A 19,715-nucleotide genomic window follows, 5' to 3' on the forward strand; every position below is an offset into this window, starting at 1 on the left:
TAATGGAAGTGGCATTTGAGAACAAACTGCGCCATCTGTATACTTATTATGCATCATGACTAGTGAGAGAATCCAGATAATTAAAGAGCCAATGACAAGGTTGGGGGTTGGGAGGCCAAGGGACAGAAGATGAAGTCAGAGGCCTCTGCTGTAGCACAGGGGTCTTTGGACTCAGCCACTTTGGGGTACGGCCAACAGACAATGAATTTGGGAGTTCGGACCAAGGAGGGGCAGAGGATGTGCTCTGTCTGGTGTGCCCCTGTGGGTGTCTGAGAGTTTGATGATGAAGAAAATCCTTGCTCTGGCCCAGCTGGGTCAGGCTCAGCCCAGTGACCCCAGACCTTAGGTAGCTCCCGGGGAGGAGCTTCTAGCCACCTAGGTTCCAACTAAAGAAAAAAGCGTCTTTGTGAGTGACAGAGCCCTCCACATCTGAATGACCCAGGGCAGTTGCCAAATGGGCCAGAGCATGGCAGAGCTAGAGTCCAGGTCAGACAGACCAGGGGAGCCCTGGGAATCCAGAAACTCAAGACCAGACTTTGCATTTCGTGAGGATCTTTTATTCCCAGCATCTCATTTACTCCTCCCAACGACTCCCTGTGGTAGATGAAGTCGTTTGCATATTGCAGATGACAAAATGGGGGGGCAGAGAAGTTACTAGAAGAAGCTGGAGCTGTTTACCCAAGGGACATGAATTGATTTTTGCAAGTAGTTGCCTCTTTCATTGTCCGTGGCCTTCAGTTGAAGGCAGCCCAGGCTGACCTCGTGAGCCTACCTCACACGTTGCCAGCTGTTCTAGTCTCTAAAGGATGTTTCTCTTCCCTGCTGCTGGCCAGGTCCCCACCGCAGGCTAACCTGAAGTTCCTTCAGGGGACTTGGTCTCCCCTCGCACTCCCCAGGACCTGGAGCTCTGAGGGCTGTAGGCCCGGACTGTAGCGTGCGTGCATGTGCTTGGGGGGGGGGGTGCGCGTGCACGTACAGCGTGTGTATGTCTGGGAGGGCCATACAATCTGTCTCTATTCTGTGGGCACGCCAGACACATGGATAAGTATTTGTGTCTCTGTGCGTACCTCTGTGTTCAGAAGGATGGAAATATGAGTTTCTCATTTCCCTGTGATCTCGCTCCTCTGTTTCTTCTTCCTTCCGTGTTTTCTCTTTCCTTTCTCTCTTCCTCTTTTCTCCCATGAGCTTAGGCAATGAAGTCCTCTGGCTCAGGACTTGCCACTCAGCTTTGTCAGAGAGCAGGGTCCCTCTGTGACTGAGACTTTGTAACCTCAGTTACATGCTCTACAGTCCAAAGTACTTTTCCTGACAGTGGCCGGGGGATAGGGCGGACAGAATTTGGCGTAGCCCCACCGGAGATTAGGCTCACCTAAAGTCTGAGCCCCTGGGTCTGGGGCCATCATGGCTGGGAGGGCCCAGAGGGCGGCACACAACCATAGACAAGGGTTTGTTTTGGAGGTAAGGTAAAGTTGATTCGGGGGAAACTGAGAAGAATCTGTCAGGAGCAGTCCAGGGGTCAGTCTGTCTGTCTCCTGTTCACAGCATCAGGGGAGAAGAAAGAAGGCTGGTCATGGGAGTCCTACCTCGAGGAGCAGAAGGCTGTCACTGCCCCTGTCAGCCTCTTCCAGGACGTGAGTCGGATAATTTCTACCTGGGAAGAGCTTATATGCCCAGTCCAGGAACTCACTACCAAACTCAGACCTTCTGGTGTATTGTGTGTCTGATATCCCTCAAAAAAAACCTGGCAGAATAGAAGGGGGAGAGACTGGTTAGGGTCCCAGAATAGAAAAGGGACTCACCGTGAGAGGCTTTCAGGGTAGGAGAAAGTAGAGGGGTGGGACCCAGGTTTGCCCATCCTGCACCTGTGGACTCTGCAACCCTCGTACCTTCTACCCAGTTCTGTGCGCTCATCTTCCCATGGCGTGGGTAAGGGGGAGCCCTTTAGATCAGCCCTGACTTAGACATTTTTCAGAGGACTCGGGAGCTGGTCTGTCCTGCTCCTTGCACTGAAGATCCCCAAATAAGTTACCCCTTTGGTAACATGAGGCGGGTGGGGCCTAAAGGCCGCTCCTTCACCCCAAGCCCACTAGGCAAGGATAAGGCTGGATGGAGGCTGGGTCCTCCCCAATCTGTGCGTTGACAGTACCAGGCCGTCACTCATAATAAGAATGGCTTCAGACCGGGCATGAAGTTGGAAGGCATCGACCCTCAACACCCGTCCATGTACTTCATCCTCACCGTGGCGGAGGTGAGCTGAGGCAGGCACCCACATTCTGGCGATCTCTTTGGGTAGACCGACGGGGACTGCTGGGGGCACGGAGGGCCTGGCTTGGATGAGGGAAATGCTGCCCTGCCCTCAGAAAGCACAATCTTTAGGGGCTTATGGTGGAACGCACAGAGAGCTAAAAAAGGAATAAACACCAAAGTATTGGGCATGGTGATGTTACTGAATGGTGTGTCCTTCCATGCAGGGACGAGGAGGAGAGGGGCTGAGAGCAGGGATGTGTGTGTGTGTCCAACCAAGGTCCTGTCCTCTGGGAGCTTGTGGTGTGGGAATCAGTGAGAGAAACACAGCAACGTGCAGCACAGGCGGGCAGGGGCGGCGGGGATGAGAGTGGAGCAACTGAGGTTGCGCAGGGCAGCACCGAGGGGACAGAAGGGGTTTCATAGAGGAAAGCCCTCCTGCTGAGCCTTGAGGGATAAGTTGTGAATGAGTAGGGTGTTCCTGGCAGAAGTAGCAAAGGAACAAAAGTACTGGGGCATGGACAAGGGTGTCACGTTCAAGGAGCTGCCATCAGCTTGGTGAGGTCAGAGCAGTGTGTGAGCAGAGAGCAGGGAGACATGGTAGCAGAAGGCAAGGCTGTCAGCGGCCCTGAACAGGCCTGAGCTTTGGTAGGTGCCCGTGGGGTTCTGTCCAGGGCTCCAAAGGGCAAGAGGATGTCCTAGCCTCCGCCTGTCATACCCAGAGCTCAGGGCTCATGAGTACCTGATCTGTCCTCAACGTGGGATGAGAGAGCTCGGGGCCACGTTTGGGATCGGGGGAAGAGTGGTGGGGTGGGGAATCTGCTAGCATTTGAGACCCTTGAGACCACCAGCCTGGGCTAGGAGAGGTGAGGGGGAGGGAGCGGGTGTCTGCTGGCGTCAGAGTCCCTGTGATTTCCCCATCATGGGGCTAGGTGTGTGGCTACCGCCTACGTCTGCACTTTGATGGGTATTCCGAGTGCCATGACTTCTGGATCAATGCCAACTCCCCTGACATTCACCCTGCCGGCTGGTTCGAGAAGACTGGACACAAGCTGCAGCCCCCCAAAGGTAAGGCCTGGCTGGGTTGCTTACAGTGACCTTCCCTTGTTCCCCGTCGGTCGCCCTTCCTTACTCCCCATTCCACAGCTGGCCTTCATGCAGTCCCACTATGACTAGGAACCCAGGCTTCTGCTTTGCGCTTGCCCCTTGGGTGTCTACCCAGGTCACATCCTGCCTCAGCAGGGTTTCCCGGGTGGGCTCTTGAGGGTTGGGAGGTCCTTGGGCTTTCCCTATTCTGGTGCTTGGGTACGGGCCACCCTTGCTGCGGCCCAGCCTCTGTCTGCACGGCCCTCTCTTCTTCCCCCACTGAGGGGCCCAGGTTACAAGGAGGAGGAGTTCAGCTGGGGCCAGTACCTGCGCAGCACACGAGCTCAGGCCGCCCCCAAGCACCTGTTCGTGAGCCAGAGCCACGTGAGTGCCCCTGGGGCAAGAGTGGACACCACCCTCCGGGACAGAGTCCCTGCCTCGGGCCTGGCTGTCCGGACTCCTCCAGGAGAAAGTGCTCCTACCAGTGCTCTCAGCTTTGTTCTGGTCCCTCCCACCCAGCAGGCGGGGCCTCTGGGCTGGCCCAGGGCCAGAGGGGGAGCTGGTTATAGGTTCCACCCTGTTTTCCCCTCCATCCCGCTTTCCCCTCCACCCCACTGCAGAAGCCCTCTCCTCCTAGCACCCCCTGCGAGTCCCTGGCCACCAGCTTGGCCCAGGCCCAGGGATGTCACTGTGCTGGTTTCTTGCTCTGGTTTGCTCTGCAGGTCTTGGTGTTAAGGACCAAGCCTCTGTTCTGGAAGCTGCTTTTTCCTTCCCTTTGACCCATACCGCAGCTCTCCCACTTAGTCCCAACACTCGCTCCTTGCCTTCTTCTCTGTTCAAGGCGGCTGGCAGCTTTATCCAGCAGTTAAAGTAGCTCCTGACCCCCAGCCAAAGGTCCGAGAGACTTCGGGAACCCCCGTTAAAGTTGTCACTATATCAAAAGGGCAGGGTCCCGTGCCATGCAGACAGGGACCCTTACTCCCCCACCGTGGTCTGGCCCCAGGATCCCAGGTGACTGGGGGCATTCTACCCACTATGAGGACAGGGAATCCAGACTTTTAAGTCAAACTGTTTAAATCCTGGTCCCACCATTGACTAGCATTGTGGTTCTGGGCAAGTTATTTAACTTCTGAAATGGAGATGATCGTACCTGTCTCCATGGGGTTGTGATAAAGGTCAACAGGGAGGTGACAGTTTTGGAAGCTTATGCCTGACAGATGCCCTCCCTTCCCTCTCCCCCGCTCATGTCATTTCCTCCCTCCCCAGTGCCCTGGTGTTGACCCAGACGCCCCAGCCGGCAGCAGTGCAAACTTGGCCAGGCTTGCCTGGGGAGGAGAGGCTGTGCTCACCCTGACGGACTCTAGGGGAATGTGTAACTTCCTGCCTGTCCCTCAGCGTCCAGCTCAGTGAGGCTGCCTGTTAGCGCCCCTTGGAGAGCAGAAGCTCCCGAGTGGCTCAGGGCTGGGGATTAGGATTCTGCCCTGGAGGGACATTCTTTCTCAGCTGATTTCTCTCCTGCTCCCCACCCCACCCCAGGGATGACTCCTAGAGAACTTCCTCCTTCCTGGGCCAGGGGGTTCTGGGTTCATGCTGGCCAGCCTGGGGCTGGCCATGGCAGCCCCTCTTCTTGCCCCCAGAGCCCCCCACCCCTGGGCTTCCAGGTGGGCATGAAGCTGGAGGCAGTGGACCGCATGAACCCGTCCCTCGTCTGTGTGGCCAGCGTGACCGACGTGGTGGACAGCCGCTTCCTAGTGCATTTTGACAACTGGGATGATACTTACGACTACTGGTAGTGAGAGGGCCCAGACTTGGCCTTGGGTCGGGGGGTGGGAGGCTGGGGCCCAAGGCAGGGCTTTCAGACCTTAGGCCCCATGTGGCCCCTGCCTGGTCCTGACATTGATATTTGCTCTGGGACTCACTGACTGTCCTGTGGCTTTGATCTGTTGTATCCTCAGCAACCCGGTGTAATATCAGATGTTTCATCTAAAAATACCAAGGTTAGGATGAGCAAGCTGCTGTGTTTCATGGTTTTCCCTGCGATATTATGGTTTATTATAGTTTGTAGTTAATGCTGCAGTTTTCTGACTTTTTTACCAGCCATCTGTGTAGCTGTCGCCAAGCAGCAAAATGAGGATGGGCACTGAGGCCGTGCTGTCCTCGTCCTGAGTGGCCCTTGGGACAGTGAAGTATTCTCGGTTTCAGGTGTGACCCCAGCAGCCCCTACATCCACCCGGTGGGCTGGTGCCAGAAGCAAGGAAAGCCCCTCACCCCTCCACAAGGTGACCCTGCTGTCTGAGAAGATGCCCCCTCCCAGGCCTGGCCCCACAGCCCTCTCCTCGGCCAACCCCTTCACAGGGCCTCAGTAGCAGGGCCTTTAGGATCTGGGTCCTGGAGCCTCATCTTTTTGGCTTGGGAATTGAGAAGTCTTTGATGTCAGGAGAGACCTGTCAACCCCCGATTCTGTTGAGGTTTAAGGAAGAAAGTTAAATGACTCCCTCCCCAGCCCCAGCAGGAATCCAAAGCAAAGAAAGTTTCCCATGGGGGCTGGGGCTAGGGCTGCAGCAGCAGGGCTGGGGAGGGGGGAAGATAGCCCAGGAACCCACAGTGAACTGTGGGGTGGTGATGTGTTTAGTTCTGGTTAGTGCCCCTCTGCCTCAGGAGCCCCTGCCTGGAGCTGGTGCTGGTGGTGCTGGGGGTGAGGGGGATTGTACCCCTTCTGAGCTCCTGGTCCTGTTTTGGGGAGAGAGAGCTCCCCTGGTGTGCAGGGGTGCCGAGACATTGTTCTCATCCTCTCCTCCAGACTACCCAGACCCTGATAGCTTCTGTTGGGAGAAGTATCTGGAAGAAACCGGGGCATCTGCTGTGCCCACCTGGGCCTTCAAGGTGGTGAGTCAGCTCTCTCTGCTCTCAGAGTTGACCTCTGGGAAGGCATGGAACACTCAGCCAGCCCAATGAAAGGCTGCCCCTTTGGCAGACCATGATTTCCAAGGCACAGGACTTGGCCTCTGTCCTTGGGGCCTCGGCCCCCCTGAGCTGGGCGTTGGCCTGAAGGCTGCTGTCCCCCTGCAGCGACCCCCACACAGCTTTCTGGTCAACATGAAACTGGAGGCCGTGGACCGCAGGAACCCAGCCCTGGTGCGCGTGGCCAGTGTGGAGGACGTGGAGGACCATCGGATAAAGGTGGCTCTGGGCCCCTTGAATTGGGGAGTGCACAGGCTGTCTGGGCAGGAATTCTTGACAGCTTTGCGGTCAAGGGCATGGCAGGAGCCAGACATAAGGGAGGCTGCAGGTTGTAGGGAGGAGAGCTCTATACTCAAGGTTGATGATCCTGGGTCTCGCTCTGCCCTCGTCCGTGAGTGATCTTGATGAGCTGGGACCAGTCCTTTCCCCTCTCTGAGCCTTCCACGTGGGTCTGATGACCCTTGTCCTGTGCCTAGATTGATGGAAGATGCCAGTAACTTAATGACCTTGGAAAATGTGGTGGTGGAGGCGGGTTACTGTGAGGTTGGCTGCTTGGTCCTTCCAATCCAGGATGTCGCTTCTGACAGACCCGGGGGACAGAGAGAACCTCCTGGAGCTTGGAGGATCTCCTGGCTGAGCTGGGCTGCTCAAGGAATGCCTGACCGCCAACGGCCTTTCCTCCACAGCTCCACTTCGATGGCTGGAGTCACGCCTATGACTTCTGGATTGACGCCGACCACCCAGACATCCATCCTGCGGGCTGGTGCTCCAAGACAGGACATCCCTTGCAGCCTCCTCTCCGTGCGTACGCTTAGGACACTCGGACCCTTTCCTACTAAGAAGTCCCAACCCCATGAGCTCTGACCGTCCCCCTCCTGTAGAATCCAGGGGATTCTGACCGTCATGCACAGGTGGGCTCCAGTGCCCACAGTGAGTTCTGGGTCCCCCATCCTCCCTGTATCAGGGGTCTCTGCTACACTGAGCTGTGCTTCTGGCTTCCCTGGCTGTTGGGTTTAGGCTGCTTCAGTGTGCCTAGGAGGGAGCTCTGCACCCCAGGGGTTCCCTCAGCACCCAGCAGAGCCACACAGAGCACACATTATGTTTGCTGAGGAAGCTGGGTTCCCTTAAATAAGATCCTGGTCCCTGCGGGTGGCTTGGGAGGTCAGGTCATTGGACTACTTAACCCCAAGACACATGCGGTGTTGATCCTTCTTGATTTTTCTCCAAATACGAGTAGGGCCTAAAGAAAGTTACCAGAGTCTCAAGAACGAAACAGGGAAGCAAACAGGGTAACATAATTGTGCCTGATGTGGCTTCTAAGCTACCGCTGTGCCCACACCAGCTTGGAGTTGATTTTCTCCCATAGGGATCTCCTCTCATAGACAATGGACATGGCCTGGGGTTTTGACAAAGCGTATAAGAGCCAAGCCCTCATTCCTCAAGGAGGGGCGGCTACTCATTAGCAGGAAATGATGTCACAGTCTACGTTAGGGCCCCTTAGGTGGGCGCTAGCTCCTAGTGCTGACCTTCCCCAGAGAAACTGTTCCTTCCCTGCTCTCCCTCCCCCACCCCACCCCCAGTCCAGGACTTCATGCTAACTCTCTTTTCTTCCTGCTCCCCCAGGACCCAGAGAGCCCAGCTCTGCCTCCCCCGGGGGCTGTCCCCCTCTCAGCTGTCGGAGCCTGCCACACACTCGGACCTCCAAGTATAGCTTTCACCACCGGTGAGCGAAGGGCTTCTGCTTAGAGACTCTCAGGCATTGTTCAGAGAGGGGTCCTCTATACCTCCTCCGTGAGGCCCATCAGGGTTCCACAAAACACTCTCTGAAGGGGACCAGCCTGGGGAAGGGCTCAGTGGGGACAAGTGGATTCAGCCCAATGTAAGCCTTCTCCTTCTAACTCTTCCCCAGGAAGTGCCCCACTCCTGGTTGTGATGGTTCCGGACACGTCACAGGCAAGTTCACAGCTCACCATTGCCTCTCGGGCTGCCCGCTGGCTGAGAGGAACCAGAGTCGGCTGAAGGCGGAGTTATCCGACACAGAGGCCTCGGCCCGTAAGAGGAACCTCTCGGGCTTCTCCCTAAGGAAGAAGCCTCGCCATCATGGCCGGTGCGGAGGGCAAGGGTACAGGGCCTCGTGTCCTCTGGGGCCAGGCCAGGCCCTGATGCCCTGCCACGGACCGGGTCCCTCTCTCTCCAGGATTGGACGCCCTCCTAAATACCGGAAGATCCCACAGGAAGATTTCCCAAGTAAGTCCAGAGTCCTCTACTGCCATGCCCTCCACACCGTGTTCACAGTGAGTGCTTAGTGATTGGTGGGATGAGTCACGAGGGGACCCAGAGGGGAAAGTGGAAGGGAGGCCGCCTCTTCCTTTCACGCCCTTGCAGAGCACAGAGCAGAGGCCAGAGCTCAGGAGGCCCTTCAGGCTCCAGCCCCACTTCACCGGAGACCCTGTTGTGAGTCTCTGGGCCTCAGGCTCCCCACTGTGCAGCAGGAGGAGGCCCCCAGCTCTGCTCCTCCTGGGAGGGAGGCCTGGCTTGCACTGTCTAGCTGCGTGACCCTAAGCAAGTCACTTAATATCTCCGAGTCTCAGTCTCATTTAAAGACATGACTAATACTTCTTTTGGGCATCAAGTACCTGGAATAACTACTTAGTGATGCTGTTTACTGAGGACCTACTGTGGGCCCAGCACTGTCACAGGCGCTCTACATACACGGTCGCTGACCCTCACAGGCATCCTATAACATGGACACCATTCTCTTCTGCTGAGAGAAGAGGACTGGGAGGCTCAGAGGGCGAAGTCAATCAACTTGTAGGGGGTAGAGCTGGGATTCAGACTCGGGTCTGACTTCTGCCCTTGCCACTGGTGTAACAGTGTGGAAGTACCTAGCCAGATGTCAGTTACCCCTCCAGCTCCTTTGTTTTAGCTTTGGTGCCATGACCAAGTACCACAGACTTAGCCACTTAACCCACAGAAATTTATTTTCTTACACTTCCAGAGGCTCAGAGTCCCAGATCAAGGTATCCACAGGGTGGGTTTCTTCTGAGACCTTGCCCCTGGCTTGCACATGACCGCTTTCTCACCGTGTCCTCCCGCAGTCCGCCCCCTGTGCGTGTGTGCTCCCGGTGTCTCTCTGCGCGTGTCCAAAACTGCTCTTGTTGTCAGGACACCAGATTGGATGAGAACCCACCCTGATGCCCTCATTTGAACTTAGTCATCTGCTGAAAGACGCTGTCTCCCAGTACAGCTGACCCTTGAACAAAGGGGTTTGAACTATGCATGTCCACTTACATGTGAATTTTTTTTTTTTAAGATTTTATTTTTACTCATTTGACAGATAGAGACCACAAGTAGGCAGAGAGGCGGGCAGAAAGGCGGGCAGAGAGAGGAAGGGAAGCAGGCTCCCTTGCTGAGCAGAGAGCCCGATGCGGGGCTCGATCCCAGGACTCTGGGATCCGGAACTGAGCTGAAGGCAGAGGCTTTAACCCACTGAACCACCCAGGCGCCCCACATGTGAATTTTTTATAGCACAGTACTGCCAATGTATTTTTGGGGGGACTTTCTTAAAAACGTTTTGTGTTTTTAAGATTTTATTTATTTATTTGACAGATCACAAGTAGGCAGAGAGGCAGGCAGAGAGAGAGAGGGGGAAGCAGGCTCTCTGCTGAGCAGAGAGCCTGATACGGGACTTGATCCCAGGACCCTGGGATCATGACCTGAGCCAAAGGCAGAGGCTATAACCCACTGAGCCACCCAGGCGCCCCTTAATAACGTTTTCTTGTCTAGCTTCCTTTATTGAAAGAATACAGTATATAATCCATATAACATAGAAAACCTATGGTAATGTATATGATGTTGGTAAGGCTCCCAGTCAACAGTGGGGTGTTAGCAGCAAAGTTTTGGGGGAAGTCAAAGTTCTACGTGGACTTGACTGCATGGGGTGTTGGTGCCCCTCCCACACTGGTCAAGGATTAACTGTATAGTCCCATTCAGGGGCATTGGGGGTTAGGTCTTTACCATGTGAATTTGGGGGGAACACAGTGAACCCCATGGCACGTTCCAAAGGGAGGGACAGGGTGACTGAGCCTCCCGTTGGGTGACAGGTTGACCTCACGGCTTCAGGCACTGACACAGGGCCTGACACACAGCAGGCGTGCTGGGGATCTCACCTCAGTCGAGTGGAATGCCCTTGTCTTTGAGGCCAGAAGAGTGGGTAGGAGAGCACCTAGTTCATGCCTAGTTGGTGGGCAGCACTTAAGCTATTCCAGTTCTTCAGGAATAGTCTCTGCAACCTGGACAGTATCTAGGATGGTGGTTAAAAGCACAGCCCTGGAGTCAGATGGCCTTTTACAGGCTGTGAGACCTCGGGCAGGTGACCCCCTCTCTGAGCCTCGGCTGGCTCATTTGTGCAATGCTGATAGTACGCCCACCTCAGAAGGCAGTAGGGGGCTTAAATGAAAAGGTCAAGTAAAGGGCTTAATACCAGTCCCTACTGGTATTATTAGCCCTGAGTGTGGCTGACCTCCTCGTGCTGCCGGTCCATACTCTTCTTGGTGGAAGCAGAAGGCACGTCGTGCAGCTTCAGGCTTGAGTGAGGAGGGGCTTGGCCAGCCTCTCAGGCCCCAGGGTGAGGACTTCTGGGGATGGGACTGTAGTGGGCACCTTTTCTAGCCGTCTGTGGGACGGACACCTGGCCAGCTTGCCATCCAGAGCCATGTTCTGACCACCAGAGGGCGTGTGCCTGTGTGTTCATTCCAGAAGCATCCTGAGAACTTAAGTCTCTTCAGACGGAGGCTGCAGCCCAGAGAGGGTGAAGAAGGGCTTATCCAATAATATGATAATAATAATAACAACAACAACAATAATGCTATGGACTGAATGTTGGTGTCCCCCCACAAATTCATATGTGAAACTGAATCCCCAGTGTGACCGTATTAGGAGGTGGGGCCTTGGGGAGGTGATTAGGTCATAGGGGTGGAGCCCTCACAAATGGGATCGTGCTCTTATAAAAGAGACTTCAGAGGTTCCAGTGCTCCTGCGAAATGACACCCCGTGAGAAACTGGCAATCTGTTAGCCAGGAAGTGGGCGTTCGCCGTATACCAAATCTGCTGGTGCCTTGATCTTGGACTTCCCAGCTGCCATGACTGTCAGGAATATGTTTCCGTTGTTTATAAGGCCAAAAAAAACCAAACCCCAAAACAAAAAACAAACTTAAGCAGGTTCTGACCGGCTCCAAGGCAGTTTGCAGTTCGGTAAGACACCCCGACGGCGAGTGAGAGCTCCTGTCCTGTGATATCTTTCTGGGGAAGAAAGATAAGGAGCAAAGCTCCCTACAGCCTCTTGGCCTTGTCCCCCAGGACTCCTCCACCAGTACCTGGAGAACCAGAAACAGGACCTCAAAGGCAGGAGGCCAGACCTGTGGCCAGGGGACAAAGCGCTGGGGCGGAAGCGGGCAGGGGAGAGGCTGCCGGGGCCGCAGGTGGGCGCTGAGAGCTGGCTGAGCCGCGCGTGGTGGCAGCTGCCTCATGGTGCCCAAGGCAGGGCTCTCTGGGGCCAATGAGCAGGGATGGCAGGAGGAGCTGCAGAGTACGGCACATGGGGCTGCCGATAGGATTCCAGAGGCTCGGGGGGTGGCTGCAAGGTGCAGAGTTGAGGTGAAAGGCTGAAGCTTAGGGGCCGAAGGTCAGGGAAGGACAGTCTGACGAGCAGGGGAGGCCCCATGGGAAGGGGGTGGTGGCGAGCTGCAGCCGCGTGTCCAGAACCAATGCCCCATGAACAGGAAAGAGGCAGCTCTCTTGGACTGTTAGAGGCAGGGCAAGCCCCGTGGGACAGTGACCGCGTGGCTCCAGGCCTGCCGAGGCTGGTGAGAGAGGCAGGGGCCAGGCTTGTCAGAGCGGCCAAAGGTAACTGAAGTCCAGGCAGGCAGGCGCCAGGCCTGGCCTAGAAGGAGGCCCAGCAGAGCGGAGTCCCACAGGAGACCCTGTAGCAGCCGAGGCTGGAGGCCAGGAGCTGGGACTGCAGGCAGAGCGGCGGGTGGCAGGTAGCGTGGAGGCGGCGAGCAGGTCCACGTAGGCAGCGGGCAAACCGGACCGGGCTCAGGTGAGCACAGGGACGAGGACGGGAGCCGGAGGCGATGGCCGCGGCTTCCAGGCCGGGTTCCCGCACAGAATCTCCCTCGCCCCCCCGCCAGTGGTTCGGGGCCCCGGAGGTCTCAAGAAGAGGAGGGCAGACCGAATGGGCTTCTGCTGCCGGGGCTGAGATCCTTGGCGGGTAGAGGCCGTTCTGCTGCAGGGCATCTAGAGAACAGTCAGGAATGCTACAGCATCTCCTCGTGGGGCCCAGGGTGATGTAGCCTCAGAGAGAGGGGGCTGGGGTCGTTCCTGACAGCTGAGCCCCAGAAGTCTGTGAAGTGAGGAGCGTAACTGGCCAGAGGGAGCGAGCTGTGCGTGAGGGGTCCCATCGCCCTCCCTCTTGGCTCTGCAAGACTCTCAGAAAGGGGCCGCGGTCCTCCCAAGAGGCAGGGGTACGAGCGGGCCCTGGGGACCAGCTTCGTCCTCAGAGTCAGCCTGCTGGCCTTGGCCTCTGCCTCCGCCTGCAGCGCTAGCCGCGGACGCCATGCACCAGTCCCTCTTCATGTCAGCCCTGTCGGCCCACCCGGACCGCTCGCTGTCCCTGTGCTGGGAACAGCACTGCAAGCTCCTGCCGGGAGTGGCGGGCATCTCCGCCTCTGCGGTTGCCAAGTGGACCATTGATGAGGTGAGAGAGAGGACCCATCCCCGTTCTTCTCCCTTACTGTGCCCTCCCCACAGCCTGGCGGGAGGGCTCAGGAAAGGCCCCGGGCAGGCAGAGGCGGACTCGGCTCCTGGCAGCATCCGCTGCTCCTGTCTCCTGTCCGTGGTCCCTCTGGGTGGGTGCCCAGCGGGGGCCGATCGATGGTTCAGCAGGCCTCCCCTGGCCGGTGGGGGCGCCCCGCACTTCTAGTCCCCATGCAAGTCCAGCGGGAGAGACGTTTCCCCTGGGTCCCGGCTCGCTCACCCAGCAGCAGGGACACAAGCATCCTCGCAGGCTAATAAGGAAAAATGACATTGTCAAAGCCCCGAGAGCAGCCAGTGCACGTGGGACCGCCTCTGCCTTGCGCTCCCAGGCCCCATCCCCTTGGCAACAGGTGCTTCTCTGGTTTCCAAGGTCTTCAGCTTCGTTCAGACCCTGACCGGCTGTGAGGACCAGGCACGACTCTTCAAAGATGAGGTGAGGTACAAGTGCAGAGTGGGGCAGAAGGGTCGGTCACTGAGGCGACAGGGAGCAGATGCCCTCAGCAGCGCTGCCCCCTGCCAGGAAGGGCCCTCTGTTGTCCTGCCTGTGGGAGACAGGTCACAGTGACCCACGTCTCTGGGAAAAATCCAGTACGGACCGTGGCCCAGCTTGTAAACCCTCTGTGTTCAGATCACCGCAGGAAGGAGAATGCCTCTCGGAGATGGGGCTCCATTCGCTCCTCTGCTCTCCGTGCGGCCTGCCTTCCAAACCCAGCTCACTAGGGACAGTAAGTTCAAGTGGGTCCTGAAAGGCATAGGTCTGCCTCTTTCGCCAGGGTCCTAACACATACGTAGTACCACGACCGGAAAGCTTACCAACGACAAGAAGCAGTAAGTCGTACATAAAAGAACCATAGCTTTACAGACAGGGTGAGTGTGAATCCCAGTTCTGCCAGTTGGAGCTCTTTACTGTGTGTGACTGCATCTTCTTATCTATAAAATGAGTTAAAACAGGGATAATGCGGCCATAACAGTGACAACCTCACAGGGCTGTCCTGAACAATGGCCATGATGAATGGATCGTGATACCAGAATGTCTAGTATAATTATATCGCTCGCCTGCTATAGAGTAATACACAAATCCTATCACTATAACAGAATTCCTGGTACTGGGGTGGGGGAGGGGGGCTCAGTGGTGGTTTTAACTCTGAATAGTCGTCCTTAAGTCCTCAAGTGAAGATTTTTATCATGACTCCGAATTCACACAGTTTGAAACTGGAAGGGTAGCTTGGAGTTTGTTTAGATCTCCCCTCCCAAGAATACACGTGTCCATACCCCTTCATCCAGGAAAGCATAGTCTCAGCTCCCCATAAGTGGGAAAGGTGCCCATAGGAAAGAAGTCTGTTCCTCTTCCCCGAGAAGACTCACTCCCTCTAGACCCAGCACAGCCGGTTCTTCATAGTAACCTCGTGCGGGGGAGCCCACAGATGCCACCCCACTCCGGGTGCTTGCCTCCTGGGCTGGTGGTCTCACTCTGACATATGTGTTCAGGGCTGTACCCCAGTGTCAGATGCTTTCTGACCAGCACAGAACACGCCGGTTGAGTTCTCCCGTACATGCTTTCTGGTTTTGTTTTTAAAAGGGCTTTATCTTTACAGAGCAGTTTTAGATTGATAGCAAAATGGAGAGGAAAGTACAGAGATTCCCCATCCAGCCCCTACCCTGATACCCCCACCTGTCACCAGGCACAGCCGCCCCCCCCCCTTAACAGCTGCACTCACCGCAGGGGCACACTTGTTAGAATCCTTGAACCGACCCCCAGATGTTTCTTAATGGAGTTAAAAATGTACATGGAACAAAATCCACACACCTTAGAAGTACAGTTCCACGAGTTTTGTGAGACGAACACACCTGAACCCAGAACTTCAGCCAAGATCTAGAACGTTCCCATCATACCAGGGAGTTCTTACAGACGTCTTTCTTGGCCCCTTTGTCAGTCCCTGCCCTCATCAGTGGCCACTGTTCTAATTTCTAGCACCGTAAGTTAGTTATACCTGTTCTCAGACGTCACATAAAGGGGGGTGCAGCTTTTATCCTTTGGTGTCTGTCTCTTTTCACTCAGTGTGACGTTTCTCAGGCTCATCCGTGTTACCGTGTATAACCAGTGGTCTGTCCATTCGTATTGCTCAGTACCGCTCCATTTTATGAAGAGCCCATGCTTCTCCTGTTACTGGATATTTGGGTTGTTTTCTCTTCCCCTAGATGCAAACCCTATATAATTTTTTCTTTTCTTTTTCTTTTTTTTTAAGCAAAAATTAAGTTTGCACTAGCTTCATTATAGCCACATCAGACCAGCTTGGAGGTCACAAAAGTCCCCAAGTGCCGTTTATTATATCAATTTCCATTATATTCTAACCACATTTTCCAGTTTGTTACTTGTACCACTGTTCTTTTTTTTATTAACCTAATGTACAACTTTACATTTATCCCTATTAAATGTTATTTTGTTGGTTTCATAGTCTCATTGTTTTAAATCTTGATCCTGTCATCTCTAATACCAGTAAGCCTTTCCAGTGTCATACACCTTGTCATTTGGTGACTCAGCCACACCTTTACCACACCTGTTTCACGAGATAGAAGCATGTGGCACTGGTTAGAGGTCTCCCTCTGTGACGACAGTCATAACTCCTTGCTGAGTGTAGTCATTGAGCCAGCCACAGAGCCACACGAAAGTTAGGTGCTACAACATCCTCCGCTTGTCAGAAGAAGGGCTCCCTCCCACCCTGAGCACCTGCTGTGTGTCTCAGTTCGGCATGGTCTGGGACACAAAAGCAGTGGCCAGAAGGGGCAAAGGGTGGACAGCCAGCATCAGATGGGGTCTCAGTGGGAAGCAGGACGCCTGTGAGAGCTGAAGATGACCCTTCCCAGGATCTGGTCCGTGGCATCACCCCCCACCCCCCAGGATCTGGACCACGCTCCAGGGAGTGGCTGTGGTTGGGCTGAAATGGTCCACTCAGACACACACAACATCAAGATTCTCTCTGGCTGGGACACAGACCAGTCATTAGCGTGAGAAATTAGGGCAAAGCAGACTGACGGTCTCATGGGTAGTCAGTCTGTCCAGTCTGGCGGTTGGCCCAGCCCAGATTCAGACTAAATCACTCTCCCATCCTCTCTCCCCACAAACCCCCAGCAAGAATAGCTCATAGGTGACACCGTGCACATCCCACTGCATCCCCTGTGCATGCCCCCTGCGTCTGCGTGTTGACCTGCCAGCAGCAGGGACACTAACCTGGGGCTTTGCTGGGGGGGGGGGGAGCGCAACAGCAGGTGTTTTGAGGCCACTGGCCGGGAGGACTCAGAAGACGTTATGCACACACACTGACCTCAGACCAGGCAGCAGAAAGAGAGAGAAAGAGTATGTGGGTGAACATGGGGGAGCCAGTGGAGATCTCTGTCCTTCTCTGTCCCCATCGCTATCTTCCTTTTTTCCTTTCTCCCTCCCTCGTTTCTCCTTTTCCTTCCTCTTCCCATCTCTGTCCTCCCCCCCCATCCTTGACTCCGTTTCTCTTTCTCCCCCGCCCACTCCCTACGCATCCCCCACCCACCTCTCCGCCACTCCTTCCCACGGCCCTCTCCCTCCACCTTCTCCGCTTTCCGCCTCCCTCCTCCGACCCCTCAGATGATTGACGGCGAGGCCTTCCTTTTGCTGACACAGGCGGACATTGTGAAGATCATGAGCGTCAAGCTGGGTCCGGCCTTGAAGATCTATAACGCCATTCTCATGTTCAAAAACGCCGATGACACCTTAAAGTGAGTGGCTCGGGGCTGGGCTCACCTCCAGCCCAAGCTGGGCCTCCCTCCGCAGCCAACGCTTCCTTCCCAACTTGAGTTCCTCATATCCCACCCCCACCCCAACCCCCCTCTACGACTTACCAGGGGTTGGTGCTCCTTCTCTCTGGGGCTGCTTCCTACAGGATACCTGGGAGTCCTAGCCCCCGAGTCCTGGGGCTCATCTGCCAGCAGGCACACCAGTGAGGGTGTGACTGGGCTGGGGGAACATTACCGGTGGAGTAGACCAGAGGGGCCCTGCCTCTGGCCGCCCCACATCTCTAGCTGACTTGTGTGATCACCAAAGGGTCTTTATCTTAGCGGTTAAGGACAATCTGTTAGAAGGGGAATCCTCGGGTCAGAGGCTCATTTCTCTTGGGCCTCTCTCCATGCTTTTCTTGCCTTGGCTCCAGCCAGGAAGTGACCCAGCCACAAACATACGTACTTGCTCCGCTGTCCGGTTTCCTGGGCAGGGCCCACCCAGACCCCACTGGCTCTCCCCCCGTGGATGGGTGAGCTTTGGAAACAGGTTGTCCTAGGATACACTGGGCGTCTCTGGCTGCTTTTCTCGGGATGCCAAGCCCAGATGCCTTTCTGAGCATGCTGTTCTGATGAGCTGGCATTGTGGTGGCCCACGCCAAACCCTGTTTCCAGCAGAGTGGATGGTTAGGACCTGTTTCACTTGTGCGGAAGAGTTTAAGGCTCCACATGGGTTCCCCATATACCCTTCCTGTATCAGGTGTGGGGAAGAGGCAGCACAAGGGTATGTCAGACAATCTCGGGTCTTTGCTCCCCAGAGGGGCATCTCCAGCAAGCATGATGGTCCCTGAAGCTGGGCCTACCATCCTTCCCTGCAGGCATAGATCTCAGCCAGGGTACTGGTCCTGGGGTGAGGACCCCATGCCTGCCAGGCCTCCTGCCGTGGGGATGTGCCGCTCGGTCTAGCGCACATACCTCACAACATCACATTCGACCTGTCCCGTCAATGTCTTGCTCTTGAGGTCTTACAAAGCCCCCTTGAAGTTGGGAGTTGGGAAGGTGAATTCTTCTGTCTTTGAATTCTCTGTGTTCCATAAGCCTTGCTTACCACTCTCCATCTGTCTTGCACTGCCAGCCGGGTGTCTGCTGGGGCTCGGGGACTTCAACCTTTCTGTCCAAGTGGGGGCCGAGCCTCCACCGAGCCGCTGCCAAACCAACCAGGGTGGGGCAGGGGCAGAGGGCCCGGAGCAGCTGGCCCCACAGGGAGGTGAGGAGCAACCTCCAAGCTCCCGTGGCCCCAGGTGCTGCGATGGGCCTGCGGGGTGCAGAGCCCGACCCTTCCCTCAGTCACGTGGTATGTGTGTGCACATCAGCGCCCCCCCAGAAGTGTTTGACAGGTGCATCTGTGAGGCTCAGTGTTGGGAAAATGTCAAGGGCTATTATTGTTAAAATATGAAGCTTTATCTTTCCCATAGAAGTGGGACACCCAAAGCTCTGTTGATTTCCTGCCACAGCCCAGTAGGGGACTCTCCCTCCTGTGGGCCCAGACAGCTCTGGGCCGGGGCAGCCATTCAGCCGCCCCGCTGAACTCCCACAGGACTTCTGATGTTCCTGCCCTTTCGGCCCTTAGAGGCAGCTCTGAGCACAGCCTTCCTGGGAAGAAAGTGGGTAGGCCCTGCCTCTGGCTGAGGCTCAGGCTCCCAGAGGTTGCATTGGTGCCCCACCTTGGCCAAGAGGCAGGAGGGGCCAGTCCGAGCCTCTCTCCCTTGGTTCGCTTGGGTGGTGGCGGAACTCTCTAGCAACTTGGCCTGGTTGGCTCCTCTTTGAAACTGAGGAGAAGCTGGCTTTGTGGTGTGAGGAGAAGGCGGCAAGGATGCACGGCTGTGCCGTGGGAGCTCCCCACTCCCGAGGAGCAGGACTGGGACAGCTCTGCCACGCGGATCTGCCGGCCACACTCGCAGTGCTTGCCGACGGGAGAGGCAGGCTGGACTACCAACGGGCCTTGAGGAGAGGGGCCCCAGGCCTCCGAACTTGGAGACCTCAGCACTTTCTGCACCAACGTCAAACTCTTCAGAAAGAAACCATAAGAAAGGGGGAAAGCAGTCGGCCCTCCGGCCCCTTCACCCACATCTTGTCCCTAGAGGAGATCCTCCCACGTTGACGGGGATGCAGGTGAAGGGAAGGCGTCGGCGCCAGCGCCCTGCTCTGGGCAGCAGACACGGCTCACACTCTGGCCCCCAACAGCTGCACCCAGCCCCCGGCCCAGCCCTGGCTTAGGTCAGTGAGGACCTTTCTGTTAAATTTCTGAAGCAGAGAGAACGGACCCAGAGTTTGAAAACAAAGCCTGTTTGCACTTTCATTCACATGCACTTTGGTGGGATTGTTTTTGTATCTTCCGTATGTGTGTGTGTGTGCACGCGTGTGCGTGTGCGTGTGTTCTTTAAGAGCATCTTCTGGTTTAAGATAAAATGACTCTTGGCTCTTGAGGGAGAAAAATTTACAAACTGTGGTGTGTTGTCAGTGTATTGAAACAACATAAATAAACTTTGAACATCTGGGTGATACACAGTCAGAGTCTGTTTCTATTTTCATGGTAAAACATCCAGAAAACACCAAAATGAATATCAATAGCTCCATTATTGAAGAGAATAAAGCATTCCCTTTATTGTTAGGGGGTCCTTATTCTATTTTAAAGGTAAGGAACAAAACTTGTCTACACAGAGAAACGTAAACAATGGGAACCTCCAGAAACAGTGGACAGGGGTGGAAAATTCAGCGAAGCCCTACATTTTTAAAATAACATCAAACTGGGACCCCTGGGTGGCTCAGTCATTAAGTGTCTGCCTTCGGCTCAGGTCAAG

The 19,715-nt window shown here is 55.6% G+C and overlaps 1 protein-coding gene across 9 annotated transcripts in view; it reads left to right on the forward strand.

Moving 5' to 3' along the window:
- Nucleotides 1-19,422, forward strand: part of L3MBTL1 (L3MBTL histone methyl-lysine binding protein 1) — a 34,960-nt gene extending 15,538 nt beyond the window's left edge. For 2 of the 9 annotated variants that reach the window (XM_082744653.1, XM_082744658.1), the window contains exons 8-21: nt 1,543-1,631; nt 2,144-2,248; nt 3,177-3,312; nt 3,623-3,714; nt 4,968-5,119; nt 5,533-5,609; nt 6,131-6,216; nt 6,400-6,510; nt 6,978-7,092; nt 7,915-8,014; nt 8,201-8,538; nt 12,891-13,048; nt 13,478-13,540; nt 16,727-19,422. In XM_082744653.1, coding sequence (XP_082600779.1) covers nt 1,543-1,631; nt 2,144-2,248; nt 3,177-3,312; nt 3,623-3,714; nt 4,968-5,119; nt 5,533-5,609; nt 6,131-6,216; nt 6,400-6,510; nt 6,978-7,092; nt 7,915-8,014; nt 8,201-8,538; nt 12,891-13,048; nt 13,478-13,540; nt 16,727-16,861 — 1,757 coding nt within the window. In that variant the 3' untranslated portion in view covers nt 16,862-19,422. Of the gene's footprint in view, nt 1-1,542; nt 1,632-2,143; nt 2,249-3,176; nt 3,313-3,622; nt 3,715-4,967; nt 5,120-5,532; nt 5,610-6,130; nt 6,217-6,399; nt 6,511-6,977; nt 7,093-7,914; nt 8,015-8,200; nt 8,539-12,890; nt 13,049-13,477; nt 13,541-15,353; nt 15,563-16,237; nt 16,698-16,726 lie in introns of those variants that run through there. The other 7 variants (XR_014315322.1, XR_014315323.1, XR_014315324.1 and 4 more) reach the window with 7 other exon arrangements.
- The last annotated feature ends 293 nt before the right edge of the window (nt 19,423-19,715 follow it).

The sequence above is a fragment of the Mustela nivalis genome (genome assembly GCF_964662115.1).
Source record: "Mustela nivalis genome assembly, chromosome: 8".
Lineage (NCBI taxonomy): Eukaryota > Metazoa > Chordata > Mammalia > Carnivora > Mustelidae > Mustela > Mustela nivalis.